The 22,987-nt window shown below is 35.6% G+C and overlaps 1 protein-coding gene across 2 annotated transcripts in view; it reads right to left on the bottom strand.

Moving 5' to 3' along the window:
- Positions 1-1,393: 1,393 nt before the first annotated feature.
- LOC102511755 (protein NPAT) overlaps positions 1,394-22,987 on the bottom strand; it is a 44,020-nt gene continuing 22,426 nt past the window's right edge. For both annotated transcript variants that reach the window (XM_006174885.3, XM_032472515.1), the window contains 14 exons: positions 22,479-22,519; positions 21,725-21,949; positions 20,657-20,738; positions 19,496-19,583; positions 18,840-18,931; positions 18,673-18,760; positions 14,324-14,420; positions 13,561-13,689; positions 9,821-11,494; positions 8,089-8,204; positions 7,906-8,014; positions 5,496-5,556; positions 4,224-5,385; positions 1,394-3,047 (listed from right to left, as the gene is read on the bottom strand). In XM_006174885.3, the coding sequence (XP_006174947.1) occupies positions 2,970-3,047; positions 4,224-5,385; positions 5,496-5,556; positions 7,906-8,014; positions 8,089-8,204; positions 9,821-11,494; positions 13,561-13,689; positions 14,324-14,420; positions 18,673-18,760; positions 18,840-18,931; positions 19,496-19,583; positions 20,657-20,738; positions 21,725-21,949; positions 22,479-22,519 (4,042 nt within the window). In that variant the 3' untranslated portion in view covers positions 1,394-2,969. The remainder of the gene's footprint in view (positions 3,048-4,223; positions 5,386-5,495; positions 5,557-7,905; positions 8,015-8,088; positions 8,205-9,820; positions 11,495-13,560; positions 13,690-14,323; positions 14,421-18,672; positions 18,761-18,839; positions 18,932-19,495; positions 19,584-20,656; positions 20,739-21,724; positions 21,950-22,478; positions 22,520-22,987) is intronic.

The raw sequence follows: 22,987 nt of genomic DNA, 5'->3' as shown, positions 1-22,987 counted from the left end.
GTAAAGGATAAGAGCGATACTACATCATATATGTGTGTGGGAAGAACCTTATTTTAAGCAGTTATACTGAGTCAAGTGGTTAAACAGGGAAAACATGTATTCTTACTTCATACCAGGTACCAAAACAAATTACATATAGATTAGGAACTAACTCCTAATTTCAACAAATCAAGAAATAAAAGCCTAGAAACCAGTGATGATACAGTCGACTATATCTCTGGTAAGGGATAAGCAGGTGCTATGGAAGAAATGACAATTTCCTGGCAGGAATATAAACTGAAGTAATTTTCTGGAAGAATTCAGCAAAATGTATTGAGAACCTTAAAAAAAAATGTAAATTAACTTTTTGATTTAGTAACTCCACTCTGTAAAATGTCTCCTAAGGAAATAATTGACAACATAGATAAATATTTATTTACAAGTATGTTCACTGCTGTTTTTTTTTGATAATAGTCAAAAACTAGATAATGTGTGATATTATTTGAAGTAAAAAGAAAAGCATTAGGAGGTTATATTAACAGTTTAAATTAAGTTCAATTATATAGAAAAAATAGTTCAGGAAAAAAAAGACTAGTGAAATATACCAAAATGTTAACCAATATTTAAAAAGAGAAAAGTCTACTAAAAGAGAGAACATAATAAAGTCAAAACTTCATATATAAGTTCAAGAAGTTTTAAGCCTGAGGCTGAAAGATGGTGATGTGAAAAATGACGAAATGTAGAATACATAGCAACATGCTTTTGAAATTACTCCTTATCAAAGCTTAATCACGGTCCTCCTAGTAGTCATGACATCTAGACCTTGGCTGAATTCTGATGGATGCTTTACTCATGTACAATTTCAACACACTTACTAAAGGGTTCTAACAATATCCAGGGCTAACCTAATCAAATATTTTAATCACAAGACTTCTCAGACTTGGCATACAACTGACTACATTAACCACAAGTAATGTCCAAAATAAATAGTAATTATGTGTAGCTATAAAAGTAGCCCCAAGTTGTCTGTGGTATACTTTAACTCTGAAATGCAGTCAGCTGGGCAAGTGACTGTTAAAACAGATAGCCAGGTACAATACTTTACCTTAGTCCAGGACATCTGGACTTTTAAGATAAAATGGGGATTATGGTTTTGCTCTTGAACATGAATGAAAGCTCCAAATACAAGTGTCTTTGTGCTCTATCTAGTGGCTCCTGGCTAGTGAACTAAGACTCCTGAAGAAAGTCAACTTATTTTATTTTCATTGAATTCTCAGTACTTAGCAGATACAAATACGTATTAACTGAATGAGAAGAAAATCTGTAATTTTTCAGCATTATGTGAACTTCTGAAAAAGTAAACAGTTATTGACTTGCAAAGGAATGACTGCCAATATGAAGGAATTCAAACTTCTAAAGTTAATGAAAATATTTATTTAAACCTAACTGTAGTACAGTATCAAGCTGAGTTAAATAAACATTAACTGTATATTTAGTTCCTTAAGAATAGACCACTGCCACATCATAAAAATTTATTACAACACAAATTTCTTTCTGCAGTAAGGTTCAGCAATTAAGTCATGTTTTCCACACTGAGAAATGTTGTGTTAAGAGTAGGATGGATTTAGGTTTTTAAAGGCCCAGTACAAAAAAAAATGGTTGAGGAAAATGACTCTTTTAATGATATACACCTGTAGAAAAAACCCTTAATATACTGATATTTAACAAAACAGAAAGCACTTAAGAGAACATACTTTAATATCTAGGCACAATTGGTTAGGTATGAATTACAATTTCTGTTCTCATTTAAAGGTTTAAACCAATTCCTCAACTTGACTGATGTGTGGGGGTCTAATACAGAGAAGGCACCTCTTTCATTCTCCTTAAGGACTTTCTGAGAGTAAGTCTTTATCATACTTCAAGGGGCACAGAGACAATGTACTATATCCAAGTACAGCTATAGTTATTTAACATAGCCCATTTTAGGAGAAACTAAATTAAAATAGAAAACTATGATTTCTCTTTTTACATCTTATGATGGACATGGCTTTCTAAAAGAACAACAGATCATCCTCCACACAAGCTTTAACATAGAACACAAGATTTAAATTAAATGTGCATTGGTCACTACTATGTAAAAAGTTCTATGAATTAGTGCAATTCTTTAAATCCCCAGTATTTAGGGGAGAAGTATATACATACCAAGAAATCTCAACTACTACATAACCAAACTTTTTATGGCTCAATAGTCTAAATGCTTAAAGTTCTGAAAAAGATCTCAAAAATTATAAATAAAAGATCAGAACACTCAAATGGTTTACAAAATTTTCTCTTTAAAACAAAAGAGAACAGCACAACCAGAAGAAACAGTTAAAGTATAAAATTTCAGGAATATAATCTTTTCTGCAATTATAAGAAGGGATGGTTAAGTATTCACTCTAGAAAAAACCCAAATTGTTCATTTCTGGTTACTTTATTACCATTTGAGTTAGTTATCACTTTTGTACTAATTAGTGGCCGTGTCTTTAAAATGTCTTGTTGGATAGTTACTGAAGGCAGTTTATATGGAAAAGCATAATTTTCCCACCCAAAGTGAGAAACTACTCTAGATGAATAAGCCTCAGAATTAGAGATCATAAGAAGTCAAAAAACACAGTGTAAGAAGATTAGGTTGATTTAACCTCTATTTCAACAAGATTTACACAATATTTACAATATGCAATTGTCAAAAGCTATACAATTTTGCAGATTGGCTTTCCTTACATTTCTGCAAATGTTTTTGCCAAAATAAAAATATACCAAGTAAATCTATTTACAAACTAGGAAGCTGCTTCAGAAACAGCCATGGTTTAGAAATAAAGTGAAATTTCAGTACAATGAAAGAAAAGTGCAGGTCATGCTTTCAGATTCTGTCAATATCTCATTCCCTACACTCATAGTTTAAGGGATAGGAGTTTTAAATAGCTATGGTTCTTACACATTCAGAATATTTACTCATCATAATGCAATGATAGCAAAAATTTGTCCACATCCATTCCAGCTGGAAATGAACTGGGTAGCTTCTTTTTCTGTCAAAAAAAAAAAAAAAAAAAAAAGAAAAGAGAAGAGAAGAAAGGGAAAGAGAAAAAAAGAAAAAAGAAACCCAAGTTAACACATTGAACTCAAACAAGGCCAAAAAGCTAGCTTTCTTATTAAGTATTATAGAATTTCATATTGGAGTCTTTCATATACTAGAACTTTTTAGTTCATTAGAATTTTAGTTATACAGAAAATAGAGACAACTTTTATAAATCCAAGGTTAATAAAATGCACTTCAGTGGTACTTATACATTGTTTTAGAGCACAAGACATTATACAAATTTAGAGTGTATGAATGTTGAGACAAGATAGGACATGCTTTTTATAAGGTGGTCATTACTGCTGAACCATAAACCTTAGAAAGCTTTACTTTTCAAGTTTCAAACATTGATTATATGCCACTCTACAAACACTACACTTAGTCCTCACAGCCGTTAGGTAAGATGTGTGGTAACATGTCAAATGATGGAGCTGAGACTCAGAGAGGTTATGGGCTTAACAATGGCCACAGAAGCAATAGGCAGGAGATGCAGGAGTCACCCCAGGCTTGCAAGGAAGCAAAGCCAAGACGCTTTTCCTGATACCATTTGTTCCTGTATGACATTTTAAACCTTTCTTTCTATTTAGTCCACTTACTAAATGGCTAAACAGACTTAGGAAAAATAGCTTTCATTTATCAGTGCTAACCCTACATTACCTTCCTACATGGTTAAAGAAAAAACAGGTAAATTTAATTTTTATACTGCTCCAACACATTAACATTTGTAAGAGTCTATGGAAGAGAAGGCAGGAAATGTGGAAAAAACCCAAGATGGAGGAGTTGCAAAGTAGTTTGGTAATTCCACAAACAACAGTGGCTTCCCAGTTTTTCACGTGTTACTCTCCCTGCCAAAACTGGGGTCCTACCATGGCAGAAACAAAAACCTCCTTTTCCCAGGAAAGATGTTTATAAATAAATGACTCAGAATTGTTTTGGCAATGCTGTTTCACCTAGACAACTTCTGAGTACCACACTGCTAGAGAATGTATTTTGTCAATCAAAACTCAGAGCTGTCTTGACCAGAATGTTCAATTAGGTAGCTATAGCAAAAAATGATAAGATCTCAAATCTGAGCACCAAAGGAAGGGCAAGGAATAAATTTTGAAATTAAGACTTTCAAACTTGCCTTAATTTTCTTCTTTTTCATTGGTACTGATGAGTTTGCAAGACTTTTATTAGAAGTACGGGAGTTTCGCTCACGCTCATCTAATTCCTCAATTTTCCGCTTTTTTGTGGTGCCCCTTGAAGATGCTCTAAATTGTTGTGTATTGTCTTTCAGAGGAGTTGTTGAAGTAGTCCTCGAGATGGCCGCTCTGGAGAGAATCATTAATGTGTGCGCTGCCATGTTTACACTGTTTTCACTGCCTGTTTCACTGGCCGGGCTGCAGGCGGGCACGTCCGCGGTGACAGGAGGGACCATTACTTTGGGTGTGCTACTGTCTTCACTGAAACGCCTACTAGAAGGGACCTTAATACCATCTGTAGGTTCTTCTTTATGTTTTTCCGCTGCCCCTGAGCCAGGTGTCCGGGGTCCAGGCAAATCAGTACTATCAGTGAGTCTATTTACTGGGCTATGCCACTGGATGTCTTGTAGTAACATTTCTGTGCTATGTTTGGTGAGTGGGTTAATCAAAGAACTCGCAGACCTGGCTTGCTCTTGCTTTACATCTTTCCCAGGTACTCCTACGGAAATGACATTTTTACTGTTTGAGGGTGTGCCCTGTTTTCTGGTTAGCTCTTGCAATGAAGCAATAGCTTTCTCATTCCGTACACCCCCATTTTGTGGTCCATTAGACAGTTTTGGAGTTTCCGGATTTTTCTGCCTTTCCACATCGCTGCATAATTCATTCTCCTTGTTTGCTGTTGCTTTATGGAAAGACTCAAGTACAGTTCCTGTTGGTGAAACCTTCTTCTCTGACTGAGTCTCTTTCATGGCGCTGTGTCGGCTAGCGGCAGTCTCTGACTTAGACACAATCTTAGGCATAGGAGGCTTCTCTCTTTCTCTTTTGACAGCATTATTAGAAGGGGCTTTTAGGGTGGAGTACACAACAGGCGAGTCCAGATTAGAAAGCGAAATGTCATTCCTTTCTTTGCTCTGGGACACCATCTTATGGTTTGTCCCCTGTGTATCTGCCCCAGGAGAAGCAGTGCTATCAAAACAGAGCACACGTCTGTGGCTTTCAAATGGTTTGCTAGTTGGAACTATACTCTCTACTGAGAAGGGAACTGTGATTTCTTCCAATTTTTTTCCAAGATCTGTGGCCACATTTTTGTCAGAAACTTCAGTTCTACAAGGAAAAAAAAAGTTGTTTTTTTTTTTAAGCAACACAAAGAAATTCCTTATGCTTTTAGCTTGAGCATTCAAATAATCTACGATAGAAATTACTTTTATGCTCACCTTTGTGTGTGACATCCGACTAACTGACTTGATGAATCCACCAAATTATTTACCTGCTTTCCTGGAATTATAAATAAATTAATTAGAAAAGAAAAACTTTCCTGAAAGTTTATTTCTCTGAAAGAAAATGCAATGGGCTACAGTATCAGACGACATGAGAAAAAATTTAAGCTATAGCTAAAGTACAAATGAAGTACTTTTCACATGCTGAGTTTAAAAAGCAGCTTTGTAATATATACAATGTGGTCACTCATCCAATTTGCTGAGGATATAAGTATAAACATAGAACAAATGACATGCCTTAACTTCAGGCAAGTATGAATACAGACTTTGGATCTACGAAGTTTAATGCTCAATGTGGCACTGAAGGGTACTACTTAGATCCAAAAAGTTACTTAAGCAAGGTATTAATGCCTGTTTTAAAATTTTGCCCATTTACCTGTCATGTTTGCAATCCTATGTCACTCATAGCACATGCTCTGGAATTTTAACAGCCGTATTTTAATTTCTATGGACTTAAGAGTTTATGTGGAAGGGCAGTAAGATATGACGCTAGAAACAAGAGCAAAGACGAGACTGCGGAGGACCTTGTGTATTATGCAAAAGGTTTTATAGAGAATCCTTAAGAGTTTTAAATAGGGAAGATGCATGAATAGATTTGTTTTAGGAAGATACTTTGGCAGTAGTATAGAAGATGAACTGGCCAAGAAAGAAACCTGGAAGTAGGAATTGTAGTAAGCAGAGGAGGTTTCTGAGGAAGAGGTGAGACTCTGAAGAGTCTGAAGATCCTGAGTTATATAAAGTTAAGAAAGGGAGGAGTGTAGTAGTTTAGTGGTGGTTCCATAAGCCACCAATAGCATAAATTGTTAGAGGGAAGTAAGTAATGTAAGGTAAGAATGGAAAATGTCCAATGTATCACGCAGAATTAGGAGGCCACAGGTGACTTTAAACAGTTTTAGTGGAAACATGAGAAAGGCCAATAATGTGGATGAAGAATGAATGGGAGGGAGATGATAGGGGTTGGGGATTAAGGGTTCGCAGTTGGAACAAACCTAAAGGAATGGCGGGAATGATCCCTGTAACTGTAGTTGGACAGCCACAGAGGGAAGGAGCCAAAAAAAATAAAAGCTAAAGATTAAGCTTGGAGATAAAATCATTGGCCTAGAGTGAGGAAGATGGTGACTGGATAGATTTGGGAAGACCTGTGAAAATCTGAAACAGTTTGAAGGAGGAATGGGAGAGAAAGAAGACAAGTAGACTGAATTTAAAGTGACTGCTAAGTGGCAGTGAGGGTGACATAATTTGAAGTGTGATTGAATGGCACCACTGCTAAAGCAGTGCTGAGAAGCTGAGGTGTAAAGGCAGAGGGGTGGCTGGTTGGAGAGATCCAGGGCTAGAGGGTATCAAGTAGACACAGCAGAAGAATGTGACTATGAAGGTGTTAAAAGTCCTAGGAAAAGTGGCTGATGCAGTGGGTGGTGGGGTCCAGCCTGGAGAGGGAAGGAAGTGAACCCAGAAAGGAAGTGAAAGTTCAGATGAGAGTAAGGATACAAGTAATAGGAGCTCTCACTGGTTGGAGAGGTTCAATGGACATAAGGAAATGAGAATATTTTGAGAGAAGTTCCCTTTACAAATTGTATAGGTCTAATGAGAAGTAGTGAAAAATGAAACATGAAGCTATGGGAGAGGTTGGGTGAACAGAAGATTAAAAACTTAGAAGTGAAGGGGGTCAAAAATTCTGAGAGTTGGGGTGTTGTTACCTTAACAACATGGGCATTCTGTCACTCATGGAGACAGGAAAGTCTGAGGGAGAGAAGTCTGAGAACTTGGTGCAATGATCATCAAGGCCCTGAATGACAATCTCGTGTTACTTCATATATGCTGTCTTTTACTGGACTGAAATGTTTAATTCTGAATTAGTCAGCATTATCAAATTTTTCCATTTATAAATTATGCCTTTTTCATTTTTCAAAAGCAATCCTTTTATCCTACAGTCATTAGGATGTTAGTTTCTTACATTTTCTTTTATTGTTTAATTGTTTTGCTTTTTGTTTTTAAGTCTTCATCATCTTGGAGTTCATACTTCTGTATATGGTATGAGGAAGAAATCTATTTTTTCCATGTAATACATATAATAGCCAATAAATTTCACTTTTTGAACAATCCATCCTGTCTCTTCTGACTTCTGATGTTACCTCCATGACCCACAAGTTCCTCTAAATATATGGTCTCTTTCTAAACTCTGTTTTCTTCCATTTGTCTTTTTTTTTTTTCTAATTACTGGAAAAAAATCTTTTAAGCAAAGGTTGGACAATCAACTGTTAGGAATGTTATTAGTATTAAAAAGATATTGCTGCAAACAAATGAGTACAGAGACATAAAGGTGACACGAATGAACTTAAAAACACACCTGTACAAGGCTTGCTTTTTAGTCCCTGAGTCTTCTGAGATTTTGGAGGGATGGGGAACTGAGGGATACTTCTATTGCATACAGGTGCTGCCAAAGGCATGTGAAGGACCTAGAAGAGAAGAAGCCATTAATTAAACTTTGTTTGAAAAGTGGCCCAAGCCATTTTCAGTTCTTAAATCTTACCTGCCGAGGAGGAGCAGAAAAGGTATTTCCGTTCTGTCCAACCACAGATACAGGTATCATTCCCACCATTCCTTGAAGTACAGGTTGGACTGGAGAAGCAATTATAATGGCAGATCCTAAAAAAACCCAATTCTCAATGAAGTGAGATTTTCTTTCATAAATACAAGACGCCAAAGTGATGATTAATTTCAAATAAATTCTATAAAATTATAATACCTTTTTCATACTATCTACTCTCCTTTTTAGAAAATTAATTTAGGGACAACAGTAAGGCTAACAAATTAAGAAAAAGTCAATCTGAATATTCAAGTAGTCTTGTGGAATTAAGTCAAGGTAAATATTATGAGTAAGCATAAGACTATACAGCTAGGAAGTCACATTATAGTTTGATTCCTCAAGAACGAACAGTGAAATTGATGAAAAAATGGGTAGTGCAGGTTTCAAGTCTCAATCTTTTACCAGAAAATCAGGGTCCTAACTGAATACTGACAGTCCAAGACTTGCTCACAACCCCAAACTACTATCTCAATGGTATTTCTCAAAAAGCATCCAGATAAGTGAGCAACCAGTGAAAACTATGGGGGAAAATACAATGTTTATACAGAGAAGTCAACAATATAGCCTACGGCTATCATAATGCAACCCTGCCCTGTAAGGGAATCTTGTCCTAATAAATTCATTACTGTTCCTTTCAGGGTGACCTTACTTTCATGAACACCTACCTCAGTCTCTCAAATGCCTACCTATACTTGTGTGGCTTAAGACTTCCCTTCCTTTTACTCCAGGTACCATCTTATTTCTCTAAGCTTCAGCTCAAGTCCCACATTTTCTACCAAATCTGACCCCTCCTTTAATCTTATTTTTTGGGGGGGGAGGGGGAAGGAATTAGGTTTATTTATTTATTTATTTATTTTACAGGCGGTACTGGGGATTGAACCCAGGACCCTATGCCTGCTAAGCATGCGCTTTACCACTTGAGCTATACCCTCCCCCACCTTTAATCTTATATTAAACATCACTTTAAATAGATCCATCAGGCTTAATATTTATTTGCTGATATTTAATCTGATTTTATTGCAGCCTAAATGTAAAAAAAAGAGGGGTAAGGAGCTTGGGAACCAGTATATAGGGAAGTGTAAATGAATGTGCCATAAACTCCACCCTCAAGGAGCATACAACCAAGAACCACTTCCATGACAGGCATGTCAAAGACTAACTGCATATAAAATGCCGTATAGTAACTGCCGCAAGTACTCTATAGACAAAGAATTCTGAAGAATTCTCAGAAGTGGAAGACCGTGAGAAATTACAAAGGGTATTATGGAGGGAGAAATTCAAGTTATGTCTTCAAAGTCTCTCCAAATAGGTAATACATTCCTTGAAGACTAAGGCGATAACAGCTATTTAAGAAAAACCTCCTACAACACTGTGTTTTATTAAGTATATAGCTATTTGATGAATCAGCCTTTTTTTCTCTCTCTGTTTTGTAGCCGAGGCATGGATTGAGAAGCAACTATGGAAAGAAAAAAAGTAAAAAAACTAAACCACTGAATTCCATAGCTTAGCAGTGAATTAAAAAAAAAAGTTTGAATTAATCCATTAAGGAGGAGGAATAATCAGAAAATTTCTGAATCTTTTCCTGTACTATTTATCTATGATTTATGACCTTGTAGTCAGTAACTGCACACACAAGAGAAATCAGATCCCATTCCAGAGATGTTCTTCAAGTTACCTTGTGAAAAGCTGGGCGACACAGCTTGGTTGACCGCAAATACACTGTTTGACCTCGGTGGCGTCTGTAACTGCGGTGGTGGAGACGGAGTAGTCACAGGTGCAGAACTTCCAGGCAACACCACGACATTTGACTGACTGACAGCTGTTTCTAGGGCTGTTGAATCAGTTACACAGGTAGCTATCAGAATGTTATTCGAGTTGCCGAAAGTTGTGCTTGTAGCTGGCATCAACTGTATGTATCCTCCATCCTTGGAAACACATGGTGCAACACTGGCTGAAAAAGCAATGCTGTCGTCACTCTGAGTGTTGCTTACTGCACAGTGCTCAGGTCTGAGAGCTAAAAGGCTCTGGTCCACTGAGGCTGAATCCCCAATTCCCTCAGCAGATGCGACAGCACCTGCGGTTTCTTCTGAAGACAGGCATTTAACTACTTCTGCATTTCTGGCAGGTGATTTAGCAGGAGCAGACAGAATTATAGTTGGCAAGTTTTCTCCACTGATGCTAGAAACAGCACTGTTCAGTTCGGTATCTGAGGAGACAAACAGATCATCACTGATGATAATTTTGAGAGAGACTATATTCGATGCGTCGACCTCTGTTGAGCTGTCACTAGCAGGTTTATCATCAGTATTGTGGGACTCAGGTTGAGAATCTCTCACTGAAGAACACACAGATTCTGAAGGAAGAGAATGTGCCTCTTCTATAGCATTACCTTCTGGAGGCATCAACGTGACCTCCTCGCAGTTATTTTCACCTAAAGAGAGAAAGATACTATCCCCATCTTCTTTTACAGAAGATGAAGGCTCTTGTGAATCCAAAGCGACTTTCTCAGACTTGGAGGGCTGAGTTTCATGTACTGCAGGATTTAACTCAACAGAGGATGAATCATTAGATGGTTGTTTAACTGAAGATACTGAATCTCCAAGATGACTTTCTACTTTTTGTTCAGATACAGTTAAACCTGAACTTTCAACGGACAAAGGTAATATTTTACTCTGAAGTGCAGAATTATCTTGGCAATCTGAAAGTTGCTGTGATGCAACTGGTAATACATGATTAATTTCAACTTTATTCTGATAAATTTCTCTAGAATCTGGTGACTTGGAATCATGGAAATTAGTTGTAAGTTTTCTTGTATCATCAGAACTTTCACTAAATTGACTTTTTTTACATGGTTTTCCACTTAATGGAATATTCTGGGATAAAAGTTGAGAAGTTTTCCCAGAGAGAATTAAGTTTTCATTGTTAGTCTCACCACCAAGGGAAACAAATGACGTTATTGGTATATCAGACTGATCAGGCTGTAATCGAGATTCATTCTGTGCATTTGGAGACAGAGAATTCTTTTCAACTTCCAAAGCCATTTCAGTTTCAGCGGACATCTGATTGGTGTATAATTCAGCACAGTGCTGATTACATTCAGCATCAGAATGTACTCTTTGGTTAAAGTCATTCAAATTAGGCACAGACTCAAAGGGTATATCAAGGTTACACTTCTGTTCAGTAGGTACAGCTGTCTTAAAGGCCTTTTTCTGGGCGCCAGAGCTTATCTGGGAAAAATGCTCCTGGGCTTCCTGTCTAAGCTCATCATGGTTGCTGCCATTCTTCAAAGCATTTGATGCGTCTTCATTTTGATAGGATGCACAAAACGGGGGCTGACCAGACTGATCATCTGCAAAATATCAGGACGGTAGAAAGATACTGTGAGAATGTACAGTTTCTGAGGTAGTCATCTTCACTGTGAAACCTATCTTGCCGAGGAAGTAACTAATCTTTGACATACCAACAAGTCTGATAAACTCTCCCTCTCATTTTTTGAGTATCAAAAAACTTACAGGTAATTTTCTTACTCTGATATTTTTCTAAACAAGTGCCAAATTGGTTTTCGAGCTTTTTAAAAAACAGATGACATAATGAAGGTAAAAGGATATAGGTTTAAGAATATTTAATATGTACCAATATATAAAAAAATTGTCTCCAGTTTTTTTTTTTTTAAAAACAGCTGACTTTTCAACTCCTATCATTTCTTTTGACCAGACTTTATCTGATATTTTTTTTGAAGGTAAAATGGGGCCAAGCACATTCTGCACGATTGACATTTGATGTAACTGTGTGCTTTTTAACATTCAACACATATTTATTGAAGGTCAACCATATGATTGGTACTGGGATACAAAGATGAATGACCCAGTCTCTGCCCTTGGAGAGAGCAATCTAGTTAGGGAGGCAGATACAGAACAGAAAGTCATAATAAAACATGGTAAAAACTACAGTAGTATAAGAACAAAAGGGACCTCCTCCTGCATACGGGATGTGAGAAAGTGTTATAAAAGAGGTATCATACAAGGAGATTTTGACAAATAAGTGACTACAAATAAGCTGGAAAAAGATGAAAGGGCATTTGAGAAAATACCAATATACTGTGTCATAACATCATTCAGTTTAGGATAGAAAATATTAGCAATTAATAATATGAAGAATACTGAGAAAAATCCAGAACAATGTATATAAGCTGTCGTATTATTCTGTTAATATGACACTGGTAAAATCATATCGGGGGTAGAACACATGTGAACCCTTATTAAGAGGAGATCAGCAGAAAGCACATGTAGGCCACATAAATTCAGGGGGTAGGCAGTTTCAACAAAGTGGGAAGACTGAGAACACAGGATTTCAAGCTTCATTCTGTGCAGGGTGGAGCCTCCCTGAAGCACAGTCTTCCACACGTAACACATGTGAGAAAGACACACCCTACTACAACTCAGCCTAAGAAGAAATGACGAACTGGGCTTGGATATAGGTGAAGGCCTCAGAGTAGGAATGTAGTGTGAGACATTCCAGAAGTCGTTTTTGGAAGACATGATAGTGAAACTTGGAAGCCATCAGGTTTTCTGAGGGACCTGAAAGGAGTAATGACATTTAAGAAAAGATTTGTTTTTGCATAGTCTGCTGTAGACAGAAATGGACAGAGGTGGTACTAAAGAGGCATAAAGTTTAGCAAGTGTGAGATGCCAGGATAATGTGGGAGAAGCCAGGACGATGGTTATCCCTGAGGAACAGGGATGAAGGGAACAGTGATGGGGAAGGGATACGAAAAGATGTTGTGTGATGCCAGGGGCATTCTAGTTTTTGACTTGAGAGATGGTTCTATGGGTATTCTCCCTCATTCATAAGTAGTTATTGGGGACAATTATGTGCCACACTGGTACCATACTGGTATTCTATGGGAAACAGAAATGTAAAGAACCTACTTACTGGGCACATAGGAATATGGCTTGAAACCTCATAAAATCCCTAATTCAACACTATCACCAGAGTACACAATTTCCTCTAAATAAGTGAGATATGATACTGATCAGTCATCTATGCTTGCTTACTAGGCAGGGTGATTAATACCACAAACCAACCTCATATATTGGGGATTTAAATACATGTCTCAAAAAAATTATGTTCAATGTTTTAGACTTTGGTTCAATCGATCAACACTGTTAAAACTGGACTGTGTATGTCAAGAGTCTACTGCGTCATGAAAGAATGAGTACTAAAAATTCACCTTTTAGTCAAAAGAAATAAAGGCTTGGAAGTAATTTTTTTTTTAAATGAAGGGAGAAAACTTATAAATACAAAAATGACCTATATGGGTAATTTGAACAACTTTCAAATTAAACATTTTCTGCCTTTGAGACTTTGAGACTGGTATTAGTATTTAGATTGATACTAACAAAAGCAAATTCTTACCAGATTCTTCGGTTTCAAAAGAACCTTTAACTGCTAGATTAGTTTCACCTGCTAAGACTACATTCGGATTGGTTTCCATATGCTGACTGGAAATGCCTTGTGATGTATTTTTATTATTCTTTGTTTTACCTGTTAAAAAGGGAACAGGGAAATAATTGGCTAAACGACCAGAATAAAAATGAGCATCAGTTTAATGCAGTTTGATAGGGGTCAAGTAAATGTTAAAGTCTGTTTTTAATTACAGTCCTTCGATGCTTTTAACATGTTACCCTGTATATCACTGACTGGTACAATTTTTCCACTGGACCAGTAGCTCTTAAACTTTAGCCTGTATCATAATCACCCGGAGGGTGATTATGCATTTTTAACATGTTCTCAGATAATGCTCATCTGCTGATTTGGGGACTACACTTTGAGAACTACTACACTAAGCCAAAAGACTGAGGGCAATGGCCAAATATTTTTATTACTTTTGCATCATCCAGTTGTGTTTAGTATAATGTATGTATAGTAGTAGACCTCAACACGTCTTTGTTGACCGGCAAAAATGCCCACAACTGCCCCCTCAAACTGTTCTCTACTCTTACAGCTAAAGTTTAAGACAAAAATGAAGCAAAAAACTCTTTAATATCCATGTGTTTGCTTTAATGAAAATAGAAACTTTCCAGATGCCCTGGGAAATCCTGTTTCACTCTATTTAAGCTGCCAAAGAAATTAGAGAAACTTCTTCTCCTAACTGCCTTGAAAGAAATGGTCTACTCACCATAGTCAAATAGATCAAAGAGTGCCTGAAATGCTGGGTCTGATTCTGTTTGTTCCAGTATGTCCTGTATAGCTTCTTCAGACATGTGGATTTCACTCTGCAAAAACAAAAAATGATCCTAATTGAATCAATATAGTTCAATACCAGCAAAGTAATTAGAGGATGTCTAATTTTTTTTTTTTACCATTTATGTAGTATTCCCTTCCAAGAAAATTTCTTCTGATTATAACACTATGTTTATTTAAAACAGTATTAGAAAATACAAAGTGAAGTCTCCCTAATTCCACTTCTTCTAGAGTTAATCACTTGGGTGAATATATTTCCAAACACTGAAATAAAATAAACATAGGAACTATATGTGTATATAAATACTAAATAAAATCATGCTATAATGTTCTTTATTACCTGACATACAGCACTGTGTAAGTTTAAGGTGTACAGCATAATGACTACCTACACATATTGTGAACTGATTACCAAAATAAGTTTAGTTAATATCCATCATCTCATACTGATAATAAAAAAAAAAAAAAAGAAAAAGAAAAAGAAAAAGTTTTTTTCCTTATGAGAACTCTTAGGATCTAGTCCCTTAATTTTCAAATACAGCTGACCCTTGAACAACATAGGTTTCAACTGCGAGGGTCCATTTATTGGCACAATGTTTTCCATACACACATACTAGAGTGCTGCAAGATCCAAGGCTGATGGAATCTGCACGTACAGAGCCGGGTGCATGGAAGGCCAACCGTAAGGTTCTAAGTGGATTTTCGACCGCATGTGGGGTCAGCACCCCTACCCCTGGGTTCAAGGGTCAGCTGTGTCGCGAACAGCAGTGCTAACTGTGCTCATCATGTTGTACGCGGCGGCCCCTGTACTCACTTATCTTGTAACTGGAAGTTTGTACCTTTTGACCACCTTCATCCAATTCCTCCATCTCTGATCTCGTTTTCTATTAGTTTGGTTTTATAACTTTCTTTACCTGCTTTCTTCACATTAGTTTGTCATACACGGCTTTCTAGGCCCTCTGTCTTGCTCCTTTTATGTCTGTTTTGGTCTCTTCATTTTAAATGGTTTCTTCAAATGATGGACAACCCCTGCTTATGTGCTCATATTTAAAAGGAGCATGCCAGAAGCTACCTGTAAACTCTGTGCCAACGACTGGAAGCGAGTGGGGAAAGCTTATCAACTACTATCTAAGCTGTAGAGTAATTACAGAACCATCTGTGTTTTTAGCTTTTTTCTTTTGAGTGAGTCACATTTCTTGCTGGGAGAGCTGATGGCTGACAGCAGTGTTTTGGGGGCAGTGTGGATGGGGAGAAGGTATAGTTTAACTACTTCCTAAATTTTGTAGCTTATCATCCTGTTTGTCATCCGATCTTTCCATTTACTTTCAGAGGAACTAGACACAGTTGAGCCTTTTGGGATTTCTGTGTTGTAAATGGCTTCTACGTGAGCTTTGCCTTTACTGGCTTAGAACCCTGGGCCCTGGTAAGTCAAGTCAGGTACCACTTGCCCATTTCGAATTAGAAACATTTTTTTCTCTGTTCTTTCCTCTTCTCTTTCCTTGTGGGCTTATGCTTTCTAAAAATTCCCTATACTGTCTTTTTACTAGGGTACAAAACTAGATGTTTAACCCACTATCTCTTTAAAGGGAAGGAACCCCTTTGTTTATATAACTGTGCCACATTTAGCCAATTCCCACTTTTGTACATTTAAGTTTTTTCCTAATTTTCAGTTATGGTGAATAATACAGTGAAAATCTTTATCCAGGCATCTGTTCTCTCCCTGGGATAAATTCTTATCAGTGGAATTACTAGGTCAAACAATATATACATTTAAAATTTTGACAACTCCTGCCAAGAAGCCTTCTAGAGAGGTTGTATAAGAATGCTTATTCTGTTCTGTGTAACAATGTGCATGCTCTTACCAATAATGGGCAATATCAGTTTTTAAGCATTACCAGTTTAATACATAAAAGTAACCTGTTGTCTTAATTTGTACTTCTTTATTATGGAATTGAATACATTTCCCTGTTTATGAACATTTGAACTTTTTTGGAGATGGATATGATTTAAATAGCATGACAAGATTTTTAACTGTGTTTTAGTGAATCTCAAAGGAAAACTGACAGTATAATTTCAGCTAAAACATTAGATTTCAAAGAAGTTTCAGTACACTCTGGCTAGGAGTATTCATTTACACCCCTTTCAACAGCTGGAGATTTAGAAATATCAATTCCAGTTATCTGTAAATCCTTCTGCAGTGCTGTATTCTTCAATTCTGGTGAAGCATACATTTGGATCCCAAGGGACAGGAAATTCATGTGGAACAAGAGGTTAAGTGGAACTCTCATAAAGTGACAAAAACTTGGATTTTTTGAATAAAAGTGGCCATAAAATGAAAAGAAAATCTTGAAATTAAAGAATCAGTTAACTTTGACTAAGAAGATGTATTGAGAACATCAATAATTCTTGATGAAATGTGACTTAGGAGAAGGCCAGGAGCTTGAACAAATACTTCTATATCCATGAACTTGAAAATTTACAGTAATGTAAATAATGTGAAGTGTCAACATCGCAACGTTAATCAAACTATGAAGTGGTGCGGTACCCCTTATAAAAGTTACTGTTGAAGAAACACATTTTCTAGTAAATCTCTCATTTCATTCTAAATTTTAAACATTAGAATCAAAAGAATCCTGAAATACGTGTCCCGAAGGTACTTGGTGGTACGCTTCTTAATTTTCTTTAATGATGCTTTTTAAAAGTAGGTATTTAAAATTTTAAGGAATCCTTTAAAAAAAAATTAGTGATTTGTATAGCCCAAGAAATCTCACCTACCCAAGGTCATAAAGACTTGTAAATATTTTAAAAATTTCTACTTCACCTATTTGTACAACGTGCTCTGTTCCCTTCTTACTGAAGCTGATGCATTTCCTGCTCCTCTGGGCATGATGTCTGGCTGCTCTTTCAAAGTTACTGAAATCTGAATTTCTACCTTTTCCCAAATCTATAACATAATGAAAAACCATGAACAGAGGGTTGTGCCTTCACTTTCTTATAATCTCTCACAGTATCTAACAAAGTGCCTTGATTATGGGAAGCACCTGATGTATCTGTGGAGAAAATATAAGCAAAGAGTTGAAGACAAAAATTTAGATCAGGGGATGTATTAAACATTAAGGTGGCAGAAGCTTTTTAAAGATGGCTAAATAACTGAAAGGCTGCTTTCAAAAGTTTGTCATATTTTGTTAAATTTACTCAATTTCACTATGGGAAAATACAAAAAAAAATTTTTTTAAGTATTCTGAAGGAACTGACAAAAAGAAAAGAAAAAGAAAAAGAAAAAGAAAAAAAAACCAAAAACAAAACCCAAAGCCCCCCCAAAACCCAAACTCAGTGGTTTTATCCAGAATTAATCATCCAAAAGAAAACTGCTATCATGAATTCATTATAATGAATTCATTTTGTGGGCATAGCAACAGAAACGATTACACTGCCCAAGAGTCCAACTTAAAAGGATATGCACTAGCCACAATCTCAGCTGCTCTTCAAAAAAGATATTTGCACGAGGACAAATCTTAAAACACACACTGTTAAATTCTTCACCAGCTCACCCTCTTTCACCTTCACTTCCACTGAACAGCAAGTGACCACAGCCCCTATCTTCCTTCTCTTAGCAGTAAATCTCACACATAATTATTCATTTAGTTAATAATCCTTTTTAAGCATCTTGTTCATTTTTCTTTGTTAAATATTATTTGGATTCATCATATCTCCTTAACATATTTCATTGTTTCTTTACATTTTTATACAGTTTGTAGCACTGCAGAAAGAATGTAATTTATTTTATATACACTGTACGTATTGCTGCTTACTGCACAAAAATACACCCACTAATGAATCTTAAAGTATGAAATACTAAGAAGCCCATGCCTGGTTGCTGTGTGATGCAGGGAAGTGTTTTACTGACATTGGGAGGAGTTGGTTAGAATTATTAGACGTGTTAGGAATGTTTTATTAATTTTACCATTTAAATAATTCAATTTTAAGATATGTAAATCAAGTCATCATACTGTATGCCTTAAACTTACACAGTAATGTACATCAGTTTTCAATAAAACTGGAAAAAAAGACTGAAATTCTGACTGATCACTTGAAAATTCACTAACACATTTTCAGGAATAGATTACACTTGGATAATGAAGGAAATCTGTAGCTTACATTATTATTTTAAATTATTTTGTACGTCTAATCTGTTAGTATTGGTTTTAAAATGAAACCGGGATACTATCAGTTTTATCTGTAAGTATATGCAGTACACACAGACACACACACCCCTACGCGTACCGGAAGTCCCAGGAGTTCATCAATTGAAGTCTCTGGTTCAGTAGGGTTGCTATCTGTTTGCTTAGGTACTTGAGCAATATTGCTGTCACTGGAATGTAGAAAAAAAAATTTTTAGCATTTCTCAATTAAGCAAAAACAATCAGGCATTTTAAACACAAACAGCTTACCTAGTCAAAAATTTATTAATGTTTTCTGCAAGCTTTTCTTGAAGAGATTTGTTACTTAATATTTTTTCTCGTGCATTTTCAATAACCATTTGCTGGAAAAGAAAGTTAACATTAGCAAAAGAACAGAATAGAGTATTACGTTATTTATTTAAAAAGAATCAATGGAAGCTGGATAGTTTTAATAAACCTAGGTGGAAACTCGAAAGTTACGGTGCTTACCCCCATAGTAACACCTGACTACTACACATTAACCATTTACAAGTGTTTTCACAGATCTTTCACCATCTCTTTTTTCACTGATTACCAAATACAGCTCCAAACTCTAGCTTTTCATGCAAGGTTTTTAATAACCTGACTCCAGTAAAAAAGCCCTATTACATTGCATAATCCAGCAACAATGTATTTTCAGCTTCCTAAACTTTTCCTACTGCTGTTTCTTTCTTGGTGCCTTTGCACCTGCTACTATTCTGAATGGACTGTCTCCTACTGTTAAATTTTGCTACTGTCTGTCTGAAGGCAATTCTACTGCAGTCTTAGAGAAATCCTGTATTTTACACATGTACACATACTATAAACAGACACATATTTGTATATATACATCAATATTTACAATCTCAGGAATACCTTAAGTTGCAAAGTTTGGGAAGGCCACTTACTTTTTCTACTGCAAATGAATTTGGATCCTGGAAATTCCGTATCGTTGAATGAGGCCCAGACAAAGTGATACTTTTCCTTTGAGATTCACTGGAACACATTTTAAAAGCTTGTCTTTTAACTAGTATGAATAACAAATTCAATAACTACATACAGAGACAAATCTTAAGATCATAGTGGAACAGGTATTTTCTCTATTTGTGGTAAAAACAAAGGGCAGTAAAGTTGAAAAGCATTAATAAATTTGATATGAAAACGAATATATGTATGTATATGCATGACTGGGATATTGTGCTATACACCAGAAATTAACACATTGTAACTGACTGTACTTCAATTAAAAAAAAAAAAAGAACTTGAGGTCTAGCTTTATAACTTTCTAGCTATGTGTATAATCTGTCGTAAGGTAAGCTTCGACCCTCTGAACCATTTTATAATAGGATAAAACCAACTGCGTTATTGCATTTATAAAAGAATTTAGTAAAAACAAAGTACACATTAAGGCTTTATAAACATGTCAAGGTTCCCATAAACGTTAGATATTGTTACAGCAATTTTATTATTTTATGTCATTAAGTGAGAAATCTTGCCATAAAGAAGGCGGTCATCCTTGAACGAGAGATAACCAACAGTAAAAATTTCAACAAAAATACCCATGGCATAGCAGTTGAGAAATCAGAAAACACATTTTAAACTATCACCTCTTTTTTTCTGAAATATTCTTCAAAGACACATGAGCTAAACAGGACACGCAAAACTTTTCTCAAAGAATGTCCCTGAAAAGATTTTTATCAATTGATTTAGGGGCTTTACATATTTGTTTGTAGACCCTAAAACAAACTGGTATTATTTATATTTGTTTAAAAAAAATGCTTACTTCAAGAAAATCTGAGTTAACGTCAATTTTAAGATATAACTCTCTATAACTGTACAGAAAAGACATTTCCAGTGAAACAGGGATATGTCACTGATTATAAAGTGCAACCTGATTTCAGGAAGGTTAGAATGTGAAAAAAATGTGTTTTGAAATGGATATAATAATAAATAGTCCCAAGAACTTAATCTAATCTTGCTATTTTATTCACTATGTATATATCCTGATGTCATTATTGTTATTATTTTTTTAAGGTTACTGGAAACTTGTCCTTTTAAAAAGCATTTACCTTTTGCGTCTACCAGGAGACATTAAGCTGGCATGAGTTTTCTTTTCCTGAGGACCAGGAATGACATTTAAAGCCTCTCCAGCTGTGTTTCAAGAAAACAAAGCAGGTCGTCAAGGAAATTGAAGTTTCCTAAACTTGAATTAATGGAATAAGTAGCACTACAAAATTATTATTATATTAAATTCAGTTAGTATACACTGAGTACCTACTATGTGCAAAGCACTGAAGAAGATACTAAGATGAATAAAATATAGTCCCCATGACTTAAGATTTAATGATAAAATACGAAGTACAGTATATAGAATAGTCTCAACAAAAAAATGACATGGCAGAATGGAAGAAATATAAGAAGTATAAACTAAGTGTATTGGCTATGTGTTTTTACTCAGAAATGTTAAAGAAGTTGGAGAAAAAACTGGAAATGAAGGAAAATGTAATGGATGGCAATACATTTTACCTGCACAGAAGAGAAAAAAGACTGGTCTAAGAACTAAGAGGGGTGGCACCTCAGTCCTAATCCCAACTCTTGTTATTAACCAGCCTTCTGCCCCTTCATATTATGTGTTTTTAATAATTTCAAGTACACAAGAAGGAAGTAGTACCAGATGATCTCTAAATTTGTCCCTAGCTCTAAGTGCAGCCAGGAATATGTAGGATATTCAGCATGTAGAGATGGAGGTTAACTGGAAAAACATCCCTCATTCCAGGACAGACTAACGTGAACAAAGATAAGAAGGTGGTGAAATATAAGTGCATTCCTTCTAAAATCAAGTAACGTGGTCTTTTCTGTTAATGAAGAAAACTGAGAATTAGAAAAGAGTTCAAGGTTGGACCTCAGTTAGAAGAGATGTAAGAAGATTTGCAAATGTTAGCCACTACATATAAAAACAGATTAAAAACAACAAGTTTCTTTCTGTATAGCACAGGGATTTACCTCAAGTCTTACTTCTAGCCTCCTGTCTATTTTTTGCTATAATTTAATATTATGACTATAAAGACATTAGCACATCATCTCATTTATACAATATGATTAAAAATAAAATTTAAGAGAGCAAAATTTACACTTACTGGTCACAGTGTCTTGTGACTGTGAATGGTTGACCACTACAAAATTAGACCTCAAAGGAGCTGAAATTTGGCCAGTCGGCCGAGTAACTTGTGCAGCTGTCAAAGGAGAAGTAGTAAACTGTCCTGAAAGATATGGTAAAGTCAGCACCTCTGAACTGACAGGAGCTGACTGAGACGCAAGCCTTCTCTGCCATTTAATTTCTGCAATTCCGTTTCTTGTTCGGGCTGAAACAAATGAGCATTTAAAAAATTAAGTCAGTATCAGAGTAGTTTGGGAATGTTAAGAAGTCTACATGACACATGTCCTACTGCATATTTAACATGATGGATCTACAGATTGAAAAACAGCCCTTAAGAATATCAAACTAAGTTTATGTGATCATTTCATAAGAAACAAACTGAGTACACTTAAACTTTAGAAATCTAAGAGCACATTTCTTCTGTAATAATACACACTGATAATACCTCCACAAACTACGAAACAAACTTATGGACTAGGAATTAAAAGATGTGAATATATGAGAGCCAATGATAAAAATAAGGAGTGTTTAAAATGTGTATTTTTATAATAAATGAAAATATTATTTCCCAATATGATTGATAACAGTACTTTAGAAAAACAGTTTAAACAAAACATATACATATATATGTGTATACATACGTATAAAAAACACACATGTATTATTAATTAAAATGTTCATCTGAGTTTAAAGTAATTCTGAACATTATATATAGTTTAAAGTTGAATACCAACCTCTCTGATTGGCAGCAAACCCTGAAGAACTTTGCATGCTCCTGATAAACGAAAGTAGTTAAACATTTAAAAAAACTGCTGCTGCAAAGAAAATTTGTAACAAATTTAATTTGTAACAGTCAGACCTGAAGTAAATTATGAGTAAAAGGCAAGAAACCTCCCTCAGACAAAAAAGATAAGCACTTTCTCTGGGTAACCGAATCTTATTTGCTTTAGGAGAAAAATAGCATGGCATGTAAACATACACACACACACAATTTTAATAATCAAGTTTCTATCCAATGCAATAAGCATTAGAGAGCCCTGATACCCCATTAAGAATACAAGTTTACTTGAATTTAGGAACTCAATATATTTAAGAAAGCTATAAATTAAATTTTGCAATTATTATCCTTTATAACTATATAAATGCCTTCCTAGAGAAATTCTGATTTTACATATAACTCCATACATAAATACTTCAGAATCTAAGTTGATTTCAAAGGACATCCCGAGTTTATGAAATTTAT

This window comes from Camelus ferus, chromosome 33, assembly GCF_009834535.1.
Source record: "Camelus ferus isolate YT-003-E chromosome 33, BCGSAC_Cfer_1.0, whole genome shotgun sequence".
NCBI classification, from domain to species: domain Eukaryota; kingdom Metazoa; phylum Chordata; class Mammalia; order Artiodactyla; family Camelidae; genus Camelus; species Camelus ferus.
The sequence above is the reverse complement of the archived record's forward strand: the minus strand, read 5'-3'. Positions and strand labels throughout refer to the sequence as shown.